The 17,676-nt window shown below is 39.2% G+C and overlaps 3 protein-coding genes and 2 long non-coding RNA genes across 5 annotated transcripts; 1 reads left to right on the plus strand and 4 right to left on the minus strand.

Annotated features, from left to right (window-relative positions):
- Positions 1 to 640: 640 nt before the first annotated feature.
- On the plus strand, positions 641 to 3,780 carry LOC135936280 (uncharacterized). The gene is made up of 4 exons (XR_010574304.1): positions 641 to 2,030; positions 2,176 to 2,325; positions 2,397 to 2,521; positions 2,587 to 3,780. It is a non-coding gene; the product is annotated as an uncharacterized LOC135936280 (long non-coding RNA).
- A 215-nt stretch (positions 3,781 to 3,995) lies between these two features.
- LOC135936048 (L-dopachrome tautomerase yellow-f2-like) lies at positions 3,996 to 5,294 on the minus strand. Its single transcript, XM_065478731.1, has 4 exons — positions 5,288 to 5,294; positions 5,170 to 5,216; positions 4,519 to 5,118; positions 3,996 to 4,367 (listed from the first exon to the last, which is right to left on the minus strand). Exons 1-4 carry the CDS (start codon positions 5,292 to 5,294, stop codon positions 4,197 to 4,199), a joined length of 825 nt encoding a protein of 274 aa, XP_065334803.1. The 3' UTR covers positions 3,996 to 4,196.
- A 381-nt stretch (positions 5,295 to 5,675) lies between these two features.
- LOC135935014 (uncharacterized) lies at positions 5,676 to 8,785 on the minus strand. Its single transcript, XR_010574167.1, has 2 exons — positions 8,713 to 8,785; positions 5,676 to 5,993 (listed from the first exon to the last, which is right to left on the minus strand). It is a non-coding gene; the product is annotated as an uncharacterized LOC135935014 (long non-coding RNA).
- Positions 8,786 to 9,594: 809 nt separating this feature from the next.
- LOC135936785 (major royal jelly protein 4-like) lies at positions 9,595 to 13,807 on the minus strand. The gene is made up of 5 exons (XM_065479734.1): positions 13,756 to 13,807; positions 11,039 to 11,363; positions 10,324 to 10,920; positions 10,076 to 10,238; positions 9,595 to 9,745 (listed from the first exon to the last, which is right to left on the minus strand). The coding sequence occupies exons 2-5, from the start codon at positions 11,351 to 11,353 to the stop codon at positions 9,726 to 9,728; spliced, it is 1,095 nt and encodes a 364-aa protein (XP_065335806.1). The 5' UTR covers positions 11,354 to 11,363; positions 13,756 to 13,807; the 3' UTR covers positions 9,595 to 9,725.
- Positions 13,808 to 14,953: 1,146 nt separating this feature from the next.
- Positions 14,954 to 16,942, minus strand: LOC135936783 (protein yellow-like). Its single transcript, XM_065479731.1, has 4 exons — positions 16,621 to 16,942; positions 15,757 to 16,353; positions 15,501 to 15,651; positions 14,954 to 15,443 (listed from the first exon to the last, which is right to left on the minus strand). The coding sequence occupies exons 1-4, from the start codon at positions 16,930 to 16,932 to the stop codon at positions 15,145 to 15,147; spliced, it is 1,359 nt and encodes a 452-aa protein (XP_065335803.1). The 5' UTR covers positions 16,933 to 16,942; the 3' UTR covers positions 14,954 to 15,144.
- Positions 16,943 to 17,676: the final 734 nt, after the last annotated feature.

Raw genomic sequence — 17,676 nt, forward strand, 5'->3', positions numbered from 1 at the left:
GCACACTGCACTTTTTGTCTCCGCCGCCGGCCTGTGACGCGTTTTCTTACGGCCGTCTGTGCGTTATGTTTTCGGCCTGAAATACAGAACTTCTTCATATCCATGGGAATAATAATGAGATATTCACCAAAGTTGCAATTGGGCAGCCTCCAACTAACTTGTTCAGAGGTGTCCCGTGATTTTTACTGCCATGTGCGCTTATCTTCACAGCAAAAAATCTGCCTCGCAGAAGAGTTGTTGAAAATGTATGCAACCGGCTCGACACAAGCGCAGAGAAAATTGCATAGCGAGAGGAAATATAATCCGCCTTTCATTTCAGCTTCAACACGAAATTTGATTTTTAAACAAATTGAGAAAATGGCTTTCTACCGCACAGCAATGTCAGGCTGGCTGTTTAATTTTTATTATCATACGTAATGCAAGCATGAAATTATTATATTAAATAAAAAGGGAAAAAAATTACCGCTCTCTTTACAAAAATTTTAATTTGATAAAGCTCTATCTTTCCGAAAAAAATGGAAGCAAATTGTCATTTTTTTTAGAATGCGTGCGGCAGAAGGCAGAACGCTCTAGAAATTCTTGCAAGCTTTTATTAGAAAATTAATAATTGAAGAGGATTTTTAAGATGACCATCCCCCAGTGGCCATCCACGTTGCCACCACGAAACCTCGTCCGTGGATTTTACGTGGATGAATTCCACGAACCTATTTTGCCATTTTTTGTAGTGCACTCGTTTGGAAATACTTTCCCTTTCGATATTTGACCATTTTTGAGCAGATTTAGTTTGAATTTTTGGGTTTTTAGGATAAAATTAACGTTCGTGGAACTCACGTGGATGATCCCCAATTTCCCAAATTGAGTTTTTGAAGCTCTTTTTGTGCCTAAATTATCGGTAAATGAATTAATTGCTCCTCTAAAGCTATTTAATTTAATTTTATTTTAATTTTTTGTAAATTTTACTTCGTGGAAGGGTCTCCGTGGATGCTCCGTGGATGTTCCACGGACGATCCACGGAACTCCGTGGATGCTCCGTGGAACTTACGTGGATGATCCCCAATTTCCACAAATCGTGTTTTTCATTACTCTTTTGTGTCTAAATTATCAGTAAATGAATTTGAAGTGCTCATCCAAAACTATTTTAGTTGATTTTTGTAAATTTTGTTAAATTTCCCATCGTGGAAAATTTTTCGTGGATGCTCCGTGGAAATAACTCACGTGGATGATCCCCAATTTCCCAAAATCATGTGTTTATAACCAATATATGTGTCTGAATAATCGGTGAATGAATTAGGTGCTTCTCCAAAACTATTTTATTTGATTTTTCTTTAAAATTTTGTGTAATTTCACTTCGTGGAAAGGTCTACGTGGATGCTCCGTGGATGATCCGCGAATGATCCACGGAACTCTCTTAACGCAAAAATGAAAAATAGCATGTATTTGAAGCAAATTGTTCAGTTCATGAGCTGCCCCTTTTCGCTTTTTTAAATTCATTAGTCATGTCATTCTTGTTTAAATTTCTAAATTTTGGAAATTGGTTAAAAGTGTCCGTGGAGTTTTCGTGGATGAATCCCCGGACACTTGAAAAATTTTTGGTTCGTTGGTATTTCCTATAGGTACGTTAAATTGTTAGTATTATTTAATATACCATCATCAAAGTTAATTGCTAGCTCAGAAAACTCAATATTTCCAAATATATTCCGAAATCTACACTCGCCACCTCGCCAGAATAGGCGCAGCCGTGATTTAAACTTTTGAAAAGCGCGCGCTCTCTTACTGGCCGCAGCAAGCCAATGAGCGCTGCCGCTTGCCTGTTGCTGCTGTTTGTTGACAGACGACCGCGACTACTACCCTACCGCGAGCGCGCGAGCCGAGCGCAACGAAAAAGCCGTTGGACGACGCCGCCGCGTAATTAATGTCAGTTTTCGGCCACAATTTCGCCACTAAGTCGGCCAGCAATGTTCTTAAGTCGATGATTGCTGTGAAATCCGAATCCTGTTCAACCCTTCCAGCAAAGATGCCGCAAATCAAAGGTATATAAGGACTTGGAATTATTTGTTTGTTACATCAATGTTCTCGCCGCTGTTTAAAAGTTGAACTACATAAATATAGTTAGCTCAGTTGGTTTTAAGCCAATTTGTTCCGTTGTAATTAATTATCTGGCCGTGTTTTTTGCAGACCTGTGCCAGAGGCTGACTTTTTGTGTGACAACAATGCAACTCGAGCAAGCTGTGTCCTGAAACTTTGCGATCCCCACACACTATGTATCTAATTATTGAAAGGATGTCTGGTTTGCAGCTGAAGTGCAAGATCAAAACAAGCTAACAGGTACACCGACATTAAAATTATCATTTTACATAATATATTTATAATCATCCTCTCTATGTCTGTGTCTGTAGGCTTGTATACTCTGGCTGTGGCAGATCCGGCCGAGGATGTCAAGACGTCAAGACACAGTCATGGATGGGAAAAGCTTCCAGCACGTTGGTTTCCAGCCTGCACTGAACTTATGCTGCATTTCTAGGTAAGCAGTTAATTTTTTTGCGCAATAATGAACATGAATACTAACAATTTTAACTTATTTTTCAGTCTTAAGTCTGCTGGTGCTATTTATGACTCGGATGGAATCGACGCGACTCCGGAGCTCAATGATGAATAGCTTACATAATTATGTGACAGGACTTCTGATTGCTGGACCACAACTTTGACGAAGATTGAGTGGTTCATGTGTAATTTTGTTTTTAAGTGAGGCTATTTTTTAGCTAAATTGTTATATGTTATGTATAGAGAATTCATTTTAAGGCTAATATCTATTGCATACACATACCTGTGTTCACTGTAATGTTAGTATTAAAATTAAATTAAATTCCAAACATTATTTTAGTGAATACAGGTATGTGTGCAATAAATTTATGTTTAAGCTGACATTCATTCATTGAATTTTCTTTGCCAGAAACGTTTAGGCAGCTGGAAATTTTAAATTAAATATTTTTGATAGCCATTATAGGATTTAAATTTGCCATTATTGTAAGCCTTTAGTGTTCGAAGTCGGCATAGCCGTACATACTTCCAATTTAAATTCCCATCAACTGAGGTCAAGGATTTAATCATGCTAATGTATTTTATGGGTTTTAAATAATTTATTTTGATTCCGAGAACCAAAATCAGTTCAGCCAATCTCCGTAGAAACATGGAAATAATATTTTTTTCAAATCTGACGTTTCGAAGGTGATTGGCTAGACTGACTTTTGCTTTTAGTACATCAAATCAAATCAATTAAAGGGTTTAAAGGGAGCGGTAAGATCGTGTGTCTTTATTTTCTCTGGAAGTGCATTAAAATCAAAAGTAACAACAGGCACCATTTTTCGGGAGCATTATTACACTAAGGGGTTTTCGAAGCTTGTGAATGTTAAAATTTTTAGCTTTTTTAATTAATTGTCTTCTCTTTTTTCTCATAACTTTATGGACACTATACTGTAAATTGATAAAATTCTCTATACTGATCTATTGTTACTGTTCATGACTGTGTCATCTTTTGTAATCGAAATTGTATAAGTAATAAATAAAAATTTTAAAATTCAAATGAATGAATTTCATTTGCGATATTATTACCTAGTAAAATGAAACACGATCCACGAAAAATCCCCAGCGATTCCACGTAGCCGTTCCACGGGGAATCTCCATAGATCATCCCCGTGGAATCTTCATAGACTATCCCCGTGGAATCTTCATAGATCATCCACGTGGATACCACGTATTTCGGGCGGACAATTTCTACGGGGAATCCACGTGGATGGTCCACGTGGTTTCCACGTGGGATCCGTGGATCATCCACGTAGGATCCCCGTGGAGTCCACGTGGAATGGCCACTGGGGTCATGTCTAGATTAAAAAAAAGATTATAGATAAGAAAAACCAACATGGTTTAATTAATAAATATCTAGGGAATAATGCAATATATTTTTTTATTCATCTCGAAAAATTAATACAAAATAAGGATTTTTATGTTAAAAAACCATAAAGCGTTATAATCATCTCTATTTTCTTTTTTAATTAACCCACACTTAAAATAGAACAAATTAGAAAAATGTTTGTTGTCCAGGAAAACTAAGCTGTCCATCGAAATGTGCCTGAAAGAGGTTTGCATTCTTCTCATCCTCAGGGTCAGCCACGCAATGCAATGAAAAGTGCTCCAGGGTTTTATCCACCTGTGGATGTGCTGAATAAATTCGATCTTGCGCCGACAGCAGCCTTGAGTAGTTTATGCCTAGTCTTATTCTCAGCCTCAATTTCAATTCTCTGCGTCACCCATAAAGTGTCATTCGTGTCCAAGGCAAAAGTAAATGGCCAATAAGCATCCAGTTCCCCAACCTAAAATAGAAACCAGAGATTTTTTTATATTGTTAGCCAGACACAGCATAAATTGTCGGCAATAAAAAAGGAGACTTTTACTTAATACTTTAAATAAATTTTCCAATTTGTACGCCAGAGCTAAAATTTTAATTCTTAATGGAATTTTTACCTCGTGGAATCGCTGTTCCCGAAAGGGCTCCGAAATATTCCATTTGGAGGCGTAACTCTGTTCGGTAAAGGCGGCAAACAAGACGTTGGCACCGTCGATTACCATTCTGTAGGGGCTTCCAGTCCATTCGCCGACTAATTTCACAGAAATGCTTCCAACGCCTTCATTCTTCAGCACAGACACAGACACTGAATGCAGTTCTTTGGATTCGAATCCTCTAAGGTACAACTGCCTCGCTTCCCTGTTGGTAGAGAGGGCCAAGGATTCCCATTTTCTGCCTGGTGTTTTAACCGACCAGGATTTGTCCAATTTCCGGCTGTAAACGACGATGTGCTCAAAGGAAAGGTCCGTGATGTACGCAAGGGAATCTTCTGGCGTTTTGTCCAGCGCAATATCACGCAGGTACCTATTAGAAAATGAATGAGAGACGACTGCGTCCGGGAACTGGTGCACGCGCTCGATTGTATCGTTGTTGAGAAGGTCGAATATCCAAAGTTTTCCTGGACATTGGCTGCCACCATCATCAAGCACCCACAACCGACCATCAGAGTCCGTGTCAATACCGTAGGCCCTCTGAATAGTGTCGCATTTGTCTTTTTTCTGGCAAAAGAGAAATAAAAACAGTTACTATTTGTAAAAGCAGACTATTACCCAGCAATAAATTGGATATCCTTCAGAATATCCAGATGATATACAGCCTGCTTTGATAGGGAAGATATCCAATTTCTTGCTGGGTTTTGATTTGTTTATTAATTAATCGAAATTTAGCAATACATTCTAAAAGCAAGGAAATTATTTAAATAATTTTTGGACTGAATGATCTCTGCCTTTTTTCAATTTTAGTGCGAGACTACAAAAGTTAAAAAAAGCTCATTTCCTAATTTTTCTACTGTTTATAATCTTTCACTGAAATAAAATAAGGAAAAATCGGGAAGAAATATGCTGTTATTATTGACTAAAATGATATTTTTACTAAAAAACTCAAGGGACTAAAGGTTCAAAGTCTCGAGTAGTAATTTAAGAATTCATCTAACATTTTTTAGACGTCAACTGTAAAAAAATTATTTGTATTAAAGGCGAGTTTGTTTCTTGTCAAATTTTCCCAATTTATTCTTTTATTAGAAGCTCAAAACAAGTTTTTGAATTAAGAGTCTTACATGTAATTCCCAGGTTGGGAAAGGAGCAAGTTTTGGAGGTGCAGTCGACGAGCCACTCGTTGGCAGCCACACCAAAGTGGCGGGAATTCCAGAAGCCAAAGGCTTAGAAACAGCCTTTCTCCATAAACAGCCATGAATGAAGGAACAACATTTTCCGGCCTGTATTCATTTTTAATCTGTCCATTTGAAGTATCCGCTTCTGATGGCCAGATGAAATCGAATTTGTCCCACTGGTAGACGGTTGTGAAGTTGATGGCGTTTGCCACGCACAGGCCAAACAAAAAGATGGCAGAAAATAACGGAGACATTGTCTTCGAGCTGAAAGCAAAAGAAATAAAAAATTAAAACCTTTTACTATAACTATATTAGTACCAAAATCAGGCCCGGACTGGTAATCGGGCGCACCGGGCGAAACCCCGGTGGGCCGCGGCCCAAGTGGGCCGCCCGGACCGCCCACGCCCAATAATGCCAAGTTTTGACTGTCAAGTGGCCCGCGTTTGTGGCTGTCGCGGCCCATATTTTTTAGTGGCTTTTCCGTGGTGGGACTGGGGCTGGAGGCAACACAAGTTCTAACAATTCAATTCTTTGGTTTTGCTAAAATAATTCCAAAAATAAAGGAAAAAATTAAAAAAAAATCGAAAAATAAAGTTAATACTTTCGTTACGCTTGTTGCATACCCAGCGGCCCACCGCTTTGACCGTTCGCGGCCCGCTCCTCATTAAATTCAATTTATCATATTTCTGTTGAGAAATGAGTAAACGGGAAAACCAATGTCATCAAAGCCATCATTTTTCCGTCTTTCCATATACTGGAAATGAAATTAAACTGAGAGCTTGATCAGACACTGGGAATCGGCGGCCCCCACTTCAAGAGTGTAAAATTCACTTTGCGTGTTTGAAACTAGCGGAAACTGTTGAATGCATTATTTGGACTTCATTTTTATTAAATTTTTATGAGAATAGGCCAACAAACGGCCAAATTAAGTATCTGAAGCTTCTTTTTGCATTTTCGAATTTTTAACCGGCGGCTGGCGTGCCTGGTGAGCTAAATCCAACGCGGCTGGCCGAGATTTTGGTAGTCCGGCTGATGTGAGTGCTCTAGTATACATTTCTATTTTTATTTGGAATTCGAATATTTAAAAAATTCAAGAAAAAATTGATGTCCTACTTATTTGAACAAAAGGTAAAGTAGAGGTTAGATTAATCTGGCATAAATTTGATGGAAAATATTTATTGCTCTGAATAAACGTCTGGCAAGAGTGAATCTTGAGCAACACACCTAGATTTTAGCAACGCAACCTTACTCAAATATAAGATTTTTCCAAATTAAGGCCAGAATAGGTCGATTATTGATGTATTTAACGTCACTTCATTCATTTCATCTATACACTACGCACTAAAATACGTTTAATCTGTGTAATAAAAAATCGGTTGAAATTAAAGGCAACTTTCTCGGTGAATAGCTAGTAGCTGTTTAATTTTCCGAATTTCTACAGAAATATCCTGCTCAACTAATTTTGGCGACTAGTTTGTAGCCCTAATTCATGAGCTTCCTGTCACGTCCTGAGCAGGACAATATTTCTGTAGAAATACGGAAAAATGAACAGCTCGCTATCCTCCGAAGAAGCTGCCTTTAATTGACCAGTTGTCTAAATCCTCAGTGTTCGAAGCCGCCAACAGATGGCGCCACCGTATACTTTCGTAATTAATTTAATTTGTAGGCATTTCCGCTGCGATTTCAGACTAAATCCTGGCATTGTGCATTCTTCACTTAATATGCTTTCTTTTAACGTGCTGAAAACCAAAATCGGTTTAGCTTTAGCCAATCGTCGGAGAAACGTGAAAAACTTTTTGTTTTAATTATAAAATATCAACGTTTCTACGGTGAATGGCTCAACTGATTTTGGGTTTTCAGCAAGTCAAAAGAAAGCATATTAAGTGAGGAATGCACAGTGGCAGGATTGAGTCTGAAATCACAGCGGAAATGCTTTAAAATTAAATTTTTTTTACGAAAGTATACGGTGGCGCCATCTGTTGGTGGCTTCAAACACTTAGGATTTATGCAACTAGTGAATTTAAAAAAATATAAAAATTCGGGGGGGGGGGGTAGTGGGCCGCGGTGGTTTGGTGGGCCGCGAAAATGAACAGTCCCCGGTAGAAAATCTGGCGCCAGTCCGGGCCTGACCAAAATATATGCGTGATTTTCAATAGAATTTTTTTTACCATTATTTGCTTATACTCTGATAATTATTCTAGGATAGTCTCAGTGCCTTCAAGACCGTAAAAAGCAACAACTATTATGTTTCCCTAATGCGCGTGCCGTGGCGACTTTATAGGTGCTTTCAATCTGTTCCAAAGTGCAATAAAAATCAAGGCTTTTGCTCGCATCCCAAAAGGGAAATTGTTCGTTGGTTAAAAGAGCAACCCTGAATAACGCACACACGGAATTGGACTTATTTTTTAAACAATTCAACGGACTTATGGATTTCAACTCACAAGGTCTCATTTTAATTGTGTCGCCGAGCCATTTTCTTTATTGGGTTTGAACCGCAAAAAGTGTCAAATTTTGATTAAAGTAACTAAAAGGTTGCAAACGCTCTTTTTGGCGTCAGTGTTGATTTTCGCGTTATTTCTGCTGGCTTATGATTGTTTTTTCCAATTTTTGTTGTCACGATTGTTCAAGAGAACGAAAGCATAAAAATCCCCGCTTTTGGACGATAAAAGCCGCTCGATTTGCTCGTCCTCTTCGCGCGCGTTATCGCTTATCCAGTGAACTTTGACTCGTTTCTCAAGGTCGCTGAATTCAATGAAAATATATCACGAATAAATAAATTAATTCCAAATTGAATCAATTAATGTATCCATTTCTTTTCTATTATAACAATTCCTTTTAGTTAAGTCTCAGGGAATATATTTATGTACAAAATTATTCAGCGGTTGAAATAATTTGGCTTTGAACTGGGCTGGATTTTTAATTTTCAACACAAATCAAAAGCATATTCGAAGTTTCAATAAAACAAGCAAATATGAATCTTTACCTTAAATGCAGAAAAAATCGCTCCCAATTTTTAGCTATGCCTAGACAGTAGACACTGCCTTGTCGACGTTGAGACAGCATCTAAATAGCGCTTTTATGCTTTTGATAACTCGTCTGGTTGGGTTGGAGGCTGGAAATGACGTCATTTTGCGTGATAATTTTTTTAGGCGAGACTCGCAAGAGTGCTCAGACTGACGATCTCAATAAATATTTTAATTGGTTGGAGGTTTTAGTTCTGAGATAACTATTACTAACCGAAAATTAGTTTTGGCATATTTCAGTGTGTTTTAGAGAGATAACTCTGTCGTCACGGCGTTGTCATTTTTGGTGTTTTTTCCTTCTTTGTAGCACCAGCCGCTAAAGCAATTCTCGGACGGATGCGAAAAAATTATTTATTCATCATCCAGGTATAATTTCATTAATGATTTGGATTCCGTGAATGGAAAAATTATTCTCTTTTCGCTATCCGAGTCAAAAAATTTTTAAAGATTCATTACTGCCGAGGGTTTTTTATCGGTGAATGGAGCGAACAGAGCATTTTGTGGTCGGGCATTCGCTGGAGTAAAAATAAATTATTCGGGAAAGAAGGTCTAAGAAGAAGAATCATGAATAATATCTGAAAATTCAGATCTATTTAAAAAAAAAATTAATCTGTGTTCTTTGTCCTTAAAAAATTTAATATTTTTAAAAATGAAGCAGAGCGATATTCTCGAAAAATTAATTATTAAAAAGGATTTTTGAACATTACCATCATATGTATAGGTTTAAAAAGGATTAGATAAGTAAAACCAACACAGTTTTATTGCATAGGGAATAATGCAACACATAATTTTTATTTACTTTGTTGAAAAAGGCGATAAAATATTATAAAGAAATCTATGTCTTTTTAATTAACCCAGAATAAAATTGCAACACACTTTATTTTATATTAGAAAACCATTGGCTGTCCAGGAAACGCGCAGTAGTCCATCGAAATGTGCCTGAAAGAGGTTTGCATTCTGCCCATCCTCAGGGTCAGCCACGCAAAGGTAAGTCTGCAAAAGGATCAGGAACGGGAGAGAGATTAGACTCGGCATAACCCAGAAAAAGAGTATTTGAAATAAGAGGTCTCGGCCAAGCCGCCGGTGTAAAAAGGGTCAAATTTTAAAAGGAGTCTTCAGGCCCTCTTAAGCACTATCAAACTAAACGTTTAAAATACTGTCAGTCGCTGGTGAAATTGGCCAGCTGCTGCCTTTATTAAATAATATCATTTAACTGGTGTGAGTTTAGACCGCGACTTTTGGGCAAAATTTATTAAACAAGTTCCGATTTTATAAGCAAGAGAGATTCCCAAAATTTCATCTCACATCTAGAGTTTTATTTACCCGTGGGCGTGCCGAATAGGTACGATCCTGCGCCGACTGCAGCCTTGAGTAGTTTATGCCTAGCCTTAGACCAATCCTCAGTTTCATTTCTCTCCGTCATCCATAAAGTGCCGTTCGTGTCCAAGGCAAAAGTAAACGGCCTACCAGATTCCAGATCTCCGACCTAAAAGAGCGCAGTGAATTGATATTATTAGCCTAATAGCGCATGAATTGTCGGGAATAAAAGGAGGAGTTAAAGGGAGTTTAACCTCGTGTAACCTCTGCTCACGAAAGGGCTCCGAAATATTCGATTTGGATAGGTAATCCTTGTATGAAGAGGCGGCATACAAGACATTGGCGCTGTCGAATAGCATTCTGTAAGGGTTTCCAGTCCACTCGCCGATTAATTTGACAGCAGCGCTTCCGTCTTCTTTCTTCAGCTCAGACACAGACACCGAGTACATTTCTTTGGATTTAAATCTTCCCAGGTACAACTGTCTCGCTTCCCTGTTAGCAGAGAGGGCCAAGGAATACCATTTTCTGCCTGGTGTTTTAACTGTCCAGGATTTGTCCGTTTTACGGCTGTAAACTACGATGTTCTCAGACATGGCGTCTGTGATGTACGCAAGGTAGTCGTCTGGCGTTTTGTCCAGCACTATATCATGCAGCCACCCTTTTGAATATGAATGAGAGAAGACTTTGTCCGGGAATTGGTGAACGCGCTCGGTTGTGTCGTTGTTGACCAGGTCGAATATCCAAATTTTGCTCGGACATTTGCTGTTTCCTTGATCAACCACCCACAACCGACCATCAGGGTCCGTTTCCATTCCATTGGCCACCTGAATAGAATTGCAGTTGTCTTTTTTCTGGGAAGAAAAATACAAACAGTTATTTTTATAAATGCAGACTATTATCCAGCAAGAAATTGGATATTAGACGCTATATATTAGAAGCTGAAAACGGGTTTTAATTTCGGAGACTTACATGAAATTCCCAGGTTGGGAAAGGAGCAAGTTTTGGAGATGCAGTCGCCGAGCCACTCGTTGGCAGCCACACCAGAGTGGCGGGAATTCCGGGACTTGTATCGTCAAGGCTTAGAAAGAGCCTTCCTTCATAAGCAGCCAAGAATCGAATTTCAACCTCCAATGGATTGAAATTTTGTTTCATCTGTCCGATTGAGCTTTCCGGTCCTGACGGCCAGACGAAATCGAATTTATCCCATTCGTAGACGGTTGTGAAGTTGACGGCGTTGGCCACGCACAGGCCAAGCAAAAATATGGCAGCAAAGAACGGAGACATTGTCTTTGAGCTGAAAGCAAAAATTATAAATCAAATTGATTGCCACCTAAAACGATAGAACCGATAGTTATTCTCGTGATGATTAGGAGTAAAATGTTTTTCGTTAAAATTATTTGAAAATATCCTTCATTCATTTTAGCACTGAGTGGAGGTAAAACAGCAGAATTCTCCAATATATAAAAATTACGAGTGTCTATAGCACCGCTTGGCACTGCGGGCCACTGACCGTCGAGAGAATCGCGTCGGCTCGCGAGGTCATGGGGCGCGACCTGGCGAGAATTGGTGGATGTACAAAATTTGGCCGTGCACCCTCAAGTGTGCTCGAAAAAAAGCATAAAAAACGGCTCGGGAGCGGAGGTCAGGTCGGATACCCTGAAAAAGGTCGTCAGGGTACGGCAGGTTGAAGCGTAGACCGAGACGTATCCAACGATGGTTCGTGGTCGACGATTTTGACGAAAATAAATTCTTATACTTCGTGCGTCGATCAATTTGTACCAAAAACGCGAAAGGAGCCTTAAAAAAATCATTTTGTGCGGTATTTAATTTATCTATTGAGCTCCACTGCGCGTGCGCAGCTGCCAAACGCTCCGCTAAACGTGCGCCGCCCCGTCGTTAGGAAAAAATATAAATATTATACGCCAACTCTGCTCGAAAAAGAACAAAAAACACGCCTCTGAAGCGATCTCAGGTCGAGATACCCTGAAAAAGGTCGTCAGGGTATTGCCCATGAAAGCCGAGCCTGAGACCTATCTGATGAGGGGTCGTGGTCGAGGGTAGCTCCAGCGGTCGAAATTTGCGGAATTATAAACCGGCGGTGGCCAACTCAAAAACCCGAAAAAATTTAATTTTGATTTTTCTATGGGATATAAAAATCCGGCGATGGGAACCTATCTCCGCGGGTCGCCCAGACATAATGGATAAAATGCCAGCACGCGCACCGTATTATAAGTAAAGTAAGGAAAAAATAAACCGACGAGCCTTTGAGTAATAGCGAAATGCTCGATGGCTCTGCCTTCATTAATTTTAGCCTTTTAAAAACTGGTTTTCCGACCAGAAAATACTGGAAATAATTTTTTTTAATGCGCAGTCAGCGTTCTAAAACTCCCCTTAAAAAATGTGTGTTCTTTAATTCACCAGTTGCATAAACCCTTAGTGATCGAAGTCGCCAACAGATGGCGCCACCGTAGACTTTCGATTTTAAGGCACTTCCGCTGCGATTTCAGACTCAATCTAGCTACCGTGCATTCTTCAATTAATTTGCTATTTTTTGACGTGCTGAAAACCAAAATCGGTTCAGCCAATCGCCGTAGAATCGTGAAAAACTATTTTTTGAAATAAAAAAATCTTTTCCAACGTTTCTACGGCGAACGGCTGAACCGATTTTGGTTTTCAGCACGTCAAAAAAAGCAAATTAATTAAAAAAAAATAAAGTAGCTAGATTGAGTCTGAAATCGCAGCGGAAATGCCTTACAACCGCTTAAAACAAATTTTTTTAGAAAGTCTGTGGTTGCGCCATCTGTTGGCGGCTTCAATAACTAAGGGTTTATGCAACTGGTCAATTCGTTATTGATGATTTTCACGTTAAATTTGTTTCCATTTTTGTCGACTTGATTGCGTAAGAGAACGAAAGCAAAAAATCCGCGCTGTGCTGGAACGATAAAGGCGCTCGATCTGCACGTCCTGTTCGCCGCGTTATCGTTGCCACCGTGAACTTAAACCCGACTCGGACGCTAACTCCAATGAAAATAAATCACGAGGAAATTAATTGGAGCAGTTTTCGAGTCCAGAAAAATAAAAAAAACCGTAGGAAACAGGGTTCACCAGTGGAGCAATGCGCAAAAAATGCATCACTGGTTTTTTGCGCAAAATAAACAGCTGTTTTGGAATTTTCCTCATTCTTTTTAATTTAACCCGAAAAAAATCAATTTTTGATATTTCGGAAAATTACGTTGAGAGTTAAATTTTTCAGTCTCTTGGTGGAACTAGTGGCTCTTATACTGATTTTGCGGATTTTGAAAAATCCCTATTTTTGGCCATCAATCGTGAGAATTTTTTATTTTCTATAAAAGAATGCATATGTTTTGGAAAATGCGCAAAATTGCAGAAAAACCCGCAAAAAAGGTTTTTTGCAATGCAGTGGGTTTTTTTTCGGAAAAATCCTGCTAGGAAAGACCTCCTTAGATTTAACCGGAGCAACATCTCAAATTTTCACGGTCAACATTTAATCAATCGATCATCCTTACTAACAATTCAATCTCAGAAAATCTTTATTTAAAAAAATAAATATTGGTCAAAAATAATTTCAGTGCGGGAATAAATAAATTTAATTTTGAACTAAGCTGGATCTTTAAATTTTAACACATATCAAAAGCATAGATTATAACACGAAACGTTTTCTTTACCTTGAATGCAGCAAATATCGGCCCCAATTTTCAGCTGAGCCGACGCTCTGCCTTGTCGAGGTGGAGAGAGCATCTAAATTGCGCATTTAATTTTGATATCTCGTCGATCGGGTTGGAGGTCGGAAATGACGTCATTTCGCGTGATGATTTTTTTGGGCGACGAGAGAGTCGCAAATGAATTGCTCGCCAGGCGTTCTCAATAAATATGACAATTGGTTGGAGGTTTTAGCTCTGAGATAACTATTATTAACCGAAAATTAGTGCAAGATTTTCCTGAGAGTTTTTTCACTCGTGCGCGCGAGCATCTCAGAGCTCACTCGTGAAAATGGTTTTATTTTTATTAAAATTCAGTCGTGTGTCCGATCATCGACCACGAACCCTCATCGGACAGGTCCCGGTCTGCGCTTCGACCTGCCATACCCTGACAACCTTTTTCAGGGTACCCCGACCTAAAATCCTCCACGTAGCCGATTTTTTATTATTTTTTTCCAGCAATTTCAAGAACATTTGGCAATACGTGGTCACGATTTGAGACCTTTCCCTTCACTGACCTTCCTCAGGTCTCGTGACTTGACATTTGAAAGCGGACTTTGGATCAAAGAGGTGGTCCATGAAAGGAAAAATTACTATTTTTTCGCTGTCATGAATAATTTTAATGTTTAAAATTAAGTCAAGGGTTTTTATCGGTGAATGGAGCCAGCATTGCATGTGCGCTTATCTTCACAGCAAAAATTCTGCCTCGCAGATAATATCAGTGGAGTTGTTGAAAATGTACGCAACCGGATCGACACAAGCGCCGATCAAATTGCATAACAAGAATCTTTACATTTCAGCATCGACACGAAAATTGATTTTTAACAATAATTTGAGAAAATGACTAGCAATGTCAAGCTGGCTGTTTAATTTTAAATGAAAATCGTAATGCAAGCATGACATTAATGTATTAAATAAAGGGAAACAAAATTACCGCTTTGTTTACAAACATTTTATTTTGATGAAGCTTCATCTTTCCGAGAAAATTGCGAACGACCGTCAAAATAAAATTTAAGCATGCGCGCTGCACGACGCTAAAGAAATTCTTGCAAGCCTTTAGTAGAAATTTAATTATTGAAAAGAATTTTTGAACATTTTACCATCATCTGTATAGATTTAAAAAAGGACTAGATAAGAAAAACAAATACAGTTTTATTATATAGGGGATAATGCAAAACATATTTTTATTTACCTTGAATCATTCTTACAAATAAAAGATTATTATGTTGAAAAATGCGATAAACCATTAACCGTTATAAGCAAATCTATGTATTTTTAATTAACCCAAAATTAAAATGCAACACACTCTATATTTTATATAGAAAATTATCCGGGAAAATGGACATTTCCGCACGGTTATCCATCGATATGTGCCTGAAAGAGGTTTGCATTCTTCCCGATTTCAGGTTCAGCCACGCAGTGACAAGTCTGCAAAAGGATGAGGAACGGGAGAGAGATTGAACTTTGTGGGCGGGGCTGCGTCTTTCCAATAAGTTTACTCTGGGGACTCAGATTGATAAAGAAGACTCCGAGTAGATTCTGCGCTTCTCCAGTTGTTAAAGAGGGAGGAGGGGTAGATTCTACACGAAGGGATGATGTGGATGATTCTGTCGTGATTTGCTGCTGTCCTGAGGTCTCAGCAAGGGTCGTTAGAACTGCAAAATAAGCGTGTTATTCTCGCAACGGAAAGTGCTCTCTAGAGTTTTATTTACCAGCGGATGTGCTGAATAAATTCGATCTTTTGCTGACTGCAGCCTTGAGCAGTTTATGCCTAATCGCACTCACAGATTGATTTCTCTGCGTCATCCAGAAAGTGCCGTTCGTGTCCAAGGCAAAAGTAAACGGCCAAAAAGCACGACCAACCTAAAAGAGTGAAGTGATTTGATATTGTTAGACTGGCGTAAAGCTTACAAATTGACGGGAACAAAAGGAGCCTTTTAATATTTTTATTTTTAGGGGAACTTTTACCTCGTGTAATCGCTGCTCATGAAATGGCTGCGAAATATTCCATTTGGAGATGTGTTCCCAGCTGTAAAAGGCGGTATACATGACATTGGCGCTGTCGATCAACATTCTGTAAGGTTGATGAGTCCATTCTCCGATGAATTTGACAGCAGCGCTGCCGCCTTCATTCTTCAGCTCAGAAAGAGACACCGAGTACAGTTCTTTGGAACCATATCTTCCAAGGTACAACTGTTTCGCTTCCGTGTTAGTGGAGACGGCCAAGGATTCCCATTTTCTCCTTGGTGTTTTAATTGACCAAGATTTGTCCGTTTTTCGACTATAAACTACGATGTTCTCGGATTTAGCGTCTGTGATGTACGCAATGTAGTCGTCTGGTGTTTTCTCCAGCACTATTTCCCTCAGCTCCCTTCGAATATACGAATTAGAGACGACTGTGTCCGGGAACTGGTGCACGCGCTCGGTTGTGTCGTGGTTGAGAAGGTTGAATATCCAAATTTTGCCTGGACATTTCTTGTTACCGTCATCAAGCACCCACAACCGACCATCAGTGTCCGTTTTCATTCCTTTGGCCGCTTGAATAAAATCGCAGTTGTCTTTTTTCTGGAAAGAGAAATAAAATCAGACTTTTTATTAATTAATCGAAATTTAGCAAATTAAGTGACGCTCTTCACTTTCAAAAATTTAAAATATTTTCTGGACTGAATGATCTCTATGCCTTTTGTCTCGTTCAGTACGAGAGTCCATAAAAGTTAAGAGAAAAAGTCATTTTCAGTATAATTTGGCGTTGAACGACCCAGAAACTTCAAATTTCCCAATTTGTTTTAATAGAGGCTCAAAAAGGTTTTTTATTCAGATTTAGAGACTTACATGTAAATGCCAGGATGGAAAAGGAGCAAGCTTTGGAGGTGAGGTCGAGTTGCCGCTCGTTGGCAGCCACACCAAAGTGGCGGGAATTCCGGAATACGTATCAAGGCTTAGAAACAGCCTTTCTCCAAAAACAGCCATGTATGAAAGATAAACATTGCCTGGCTTGTATTCATCTTTGATTTGTCCGATTGAAGTGTCCGCTCCTGATGGCCAGACGAAATCGAATTTGTCCCACTCGTAGACGGTTGAGAAATTGACGGCGTTGGCCAGGCACAGGCCAAGCAAAAAGATGGCTGCTAAGAACGGAGACATTGTCTTCAAGCTGAAAGCAAAATCAAAACCGTATAAAAACTCGATTCAGCACCGATATATTTATTCGTGATGATCGCAATTATTAAAATAATTCGATAAAATCCTTTGTTTATTTTAGCACTCTAATTAAAACAGCGGGGGTCAAATGTGCGATTAAATTGGTTTCCACTGCGCGGATCCAACATGGCGTCTGAATGTGGGAAACAAAAAAGCTCTCTTCATGGGATTGCCGTACGAGTGTCAAGAGTTTGTTTTTACGATCCAAACGACACAATTAAGTACAAGTAATGCAAATTACGTCAAAATTTTTACCAAAACTTGGATCTTTTCGCGCATTTTCACGTGACCGTTTTATCGTGTCATACTCCACCGGACGCCACATCTGCGCGTCGCATGAATCTGGACCCCGCTGAATTAAAAGACTGATAGCGGAGGTAAAAATAGCAAAATTATGCTCAAAATGCTCCAATTTGCTGAAAAACCATAAAAAACGGCTCGGGAGCGGAGGTCAGGTCGGATAACCTGAAAAAGGTCATCAGGGTAGGACAGTTTGAAGCGTAGACCGAGACGTATCCAACGAGGGTTCGTGGTCTATGATCGGACGAGCGGTTGAATTTTGACAAAAATAAAACCTAATTTTCGTGTCGATAAATTTGTATCGAAAAAGCGAAAAACGAGCATTAAAAAAATGACTGTGCAATATTTAATTGATCTATTGGGATCCACTGCCCGCGCGCAGCTTCC

Source organism: Cloeon dipterum, chromosome 2 (genome assembly GCF_949628265.1).
Source record: "Cloeon dipterum chromosome 2, ieCloDipt1.1, whole genome shotgun sequence".
Lineage (NCBI taxonomy): Eukaryota > Metazoa > Arthropoda > Insecta > Ephemeroptera > Baetidae > Cloeon > Cloeon dipterum.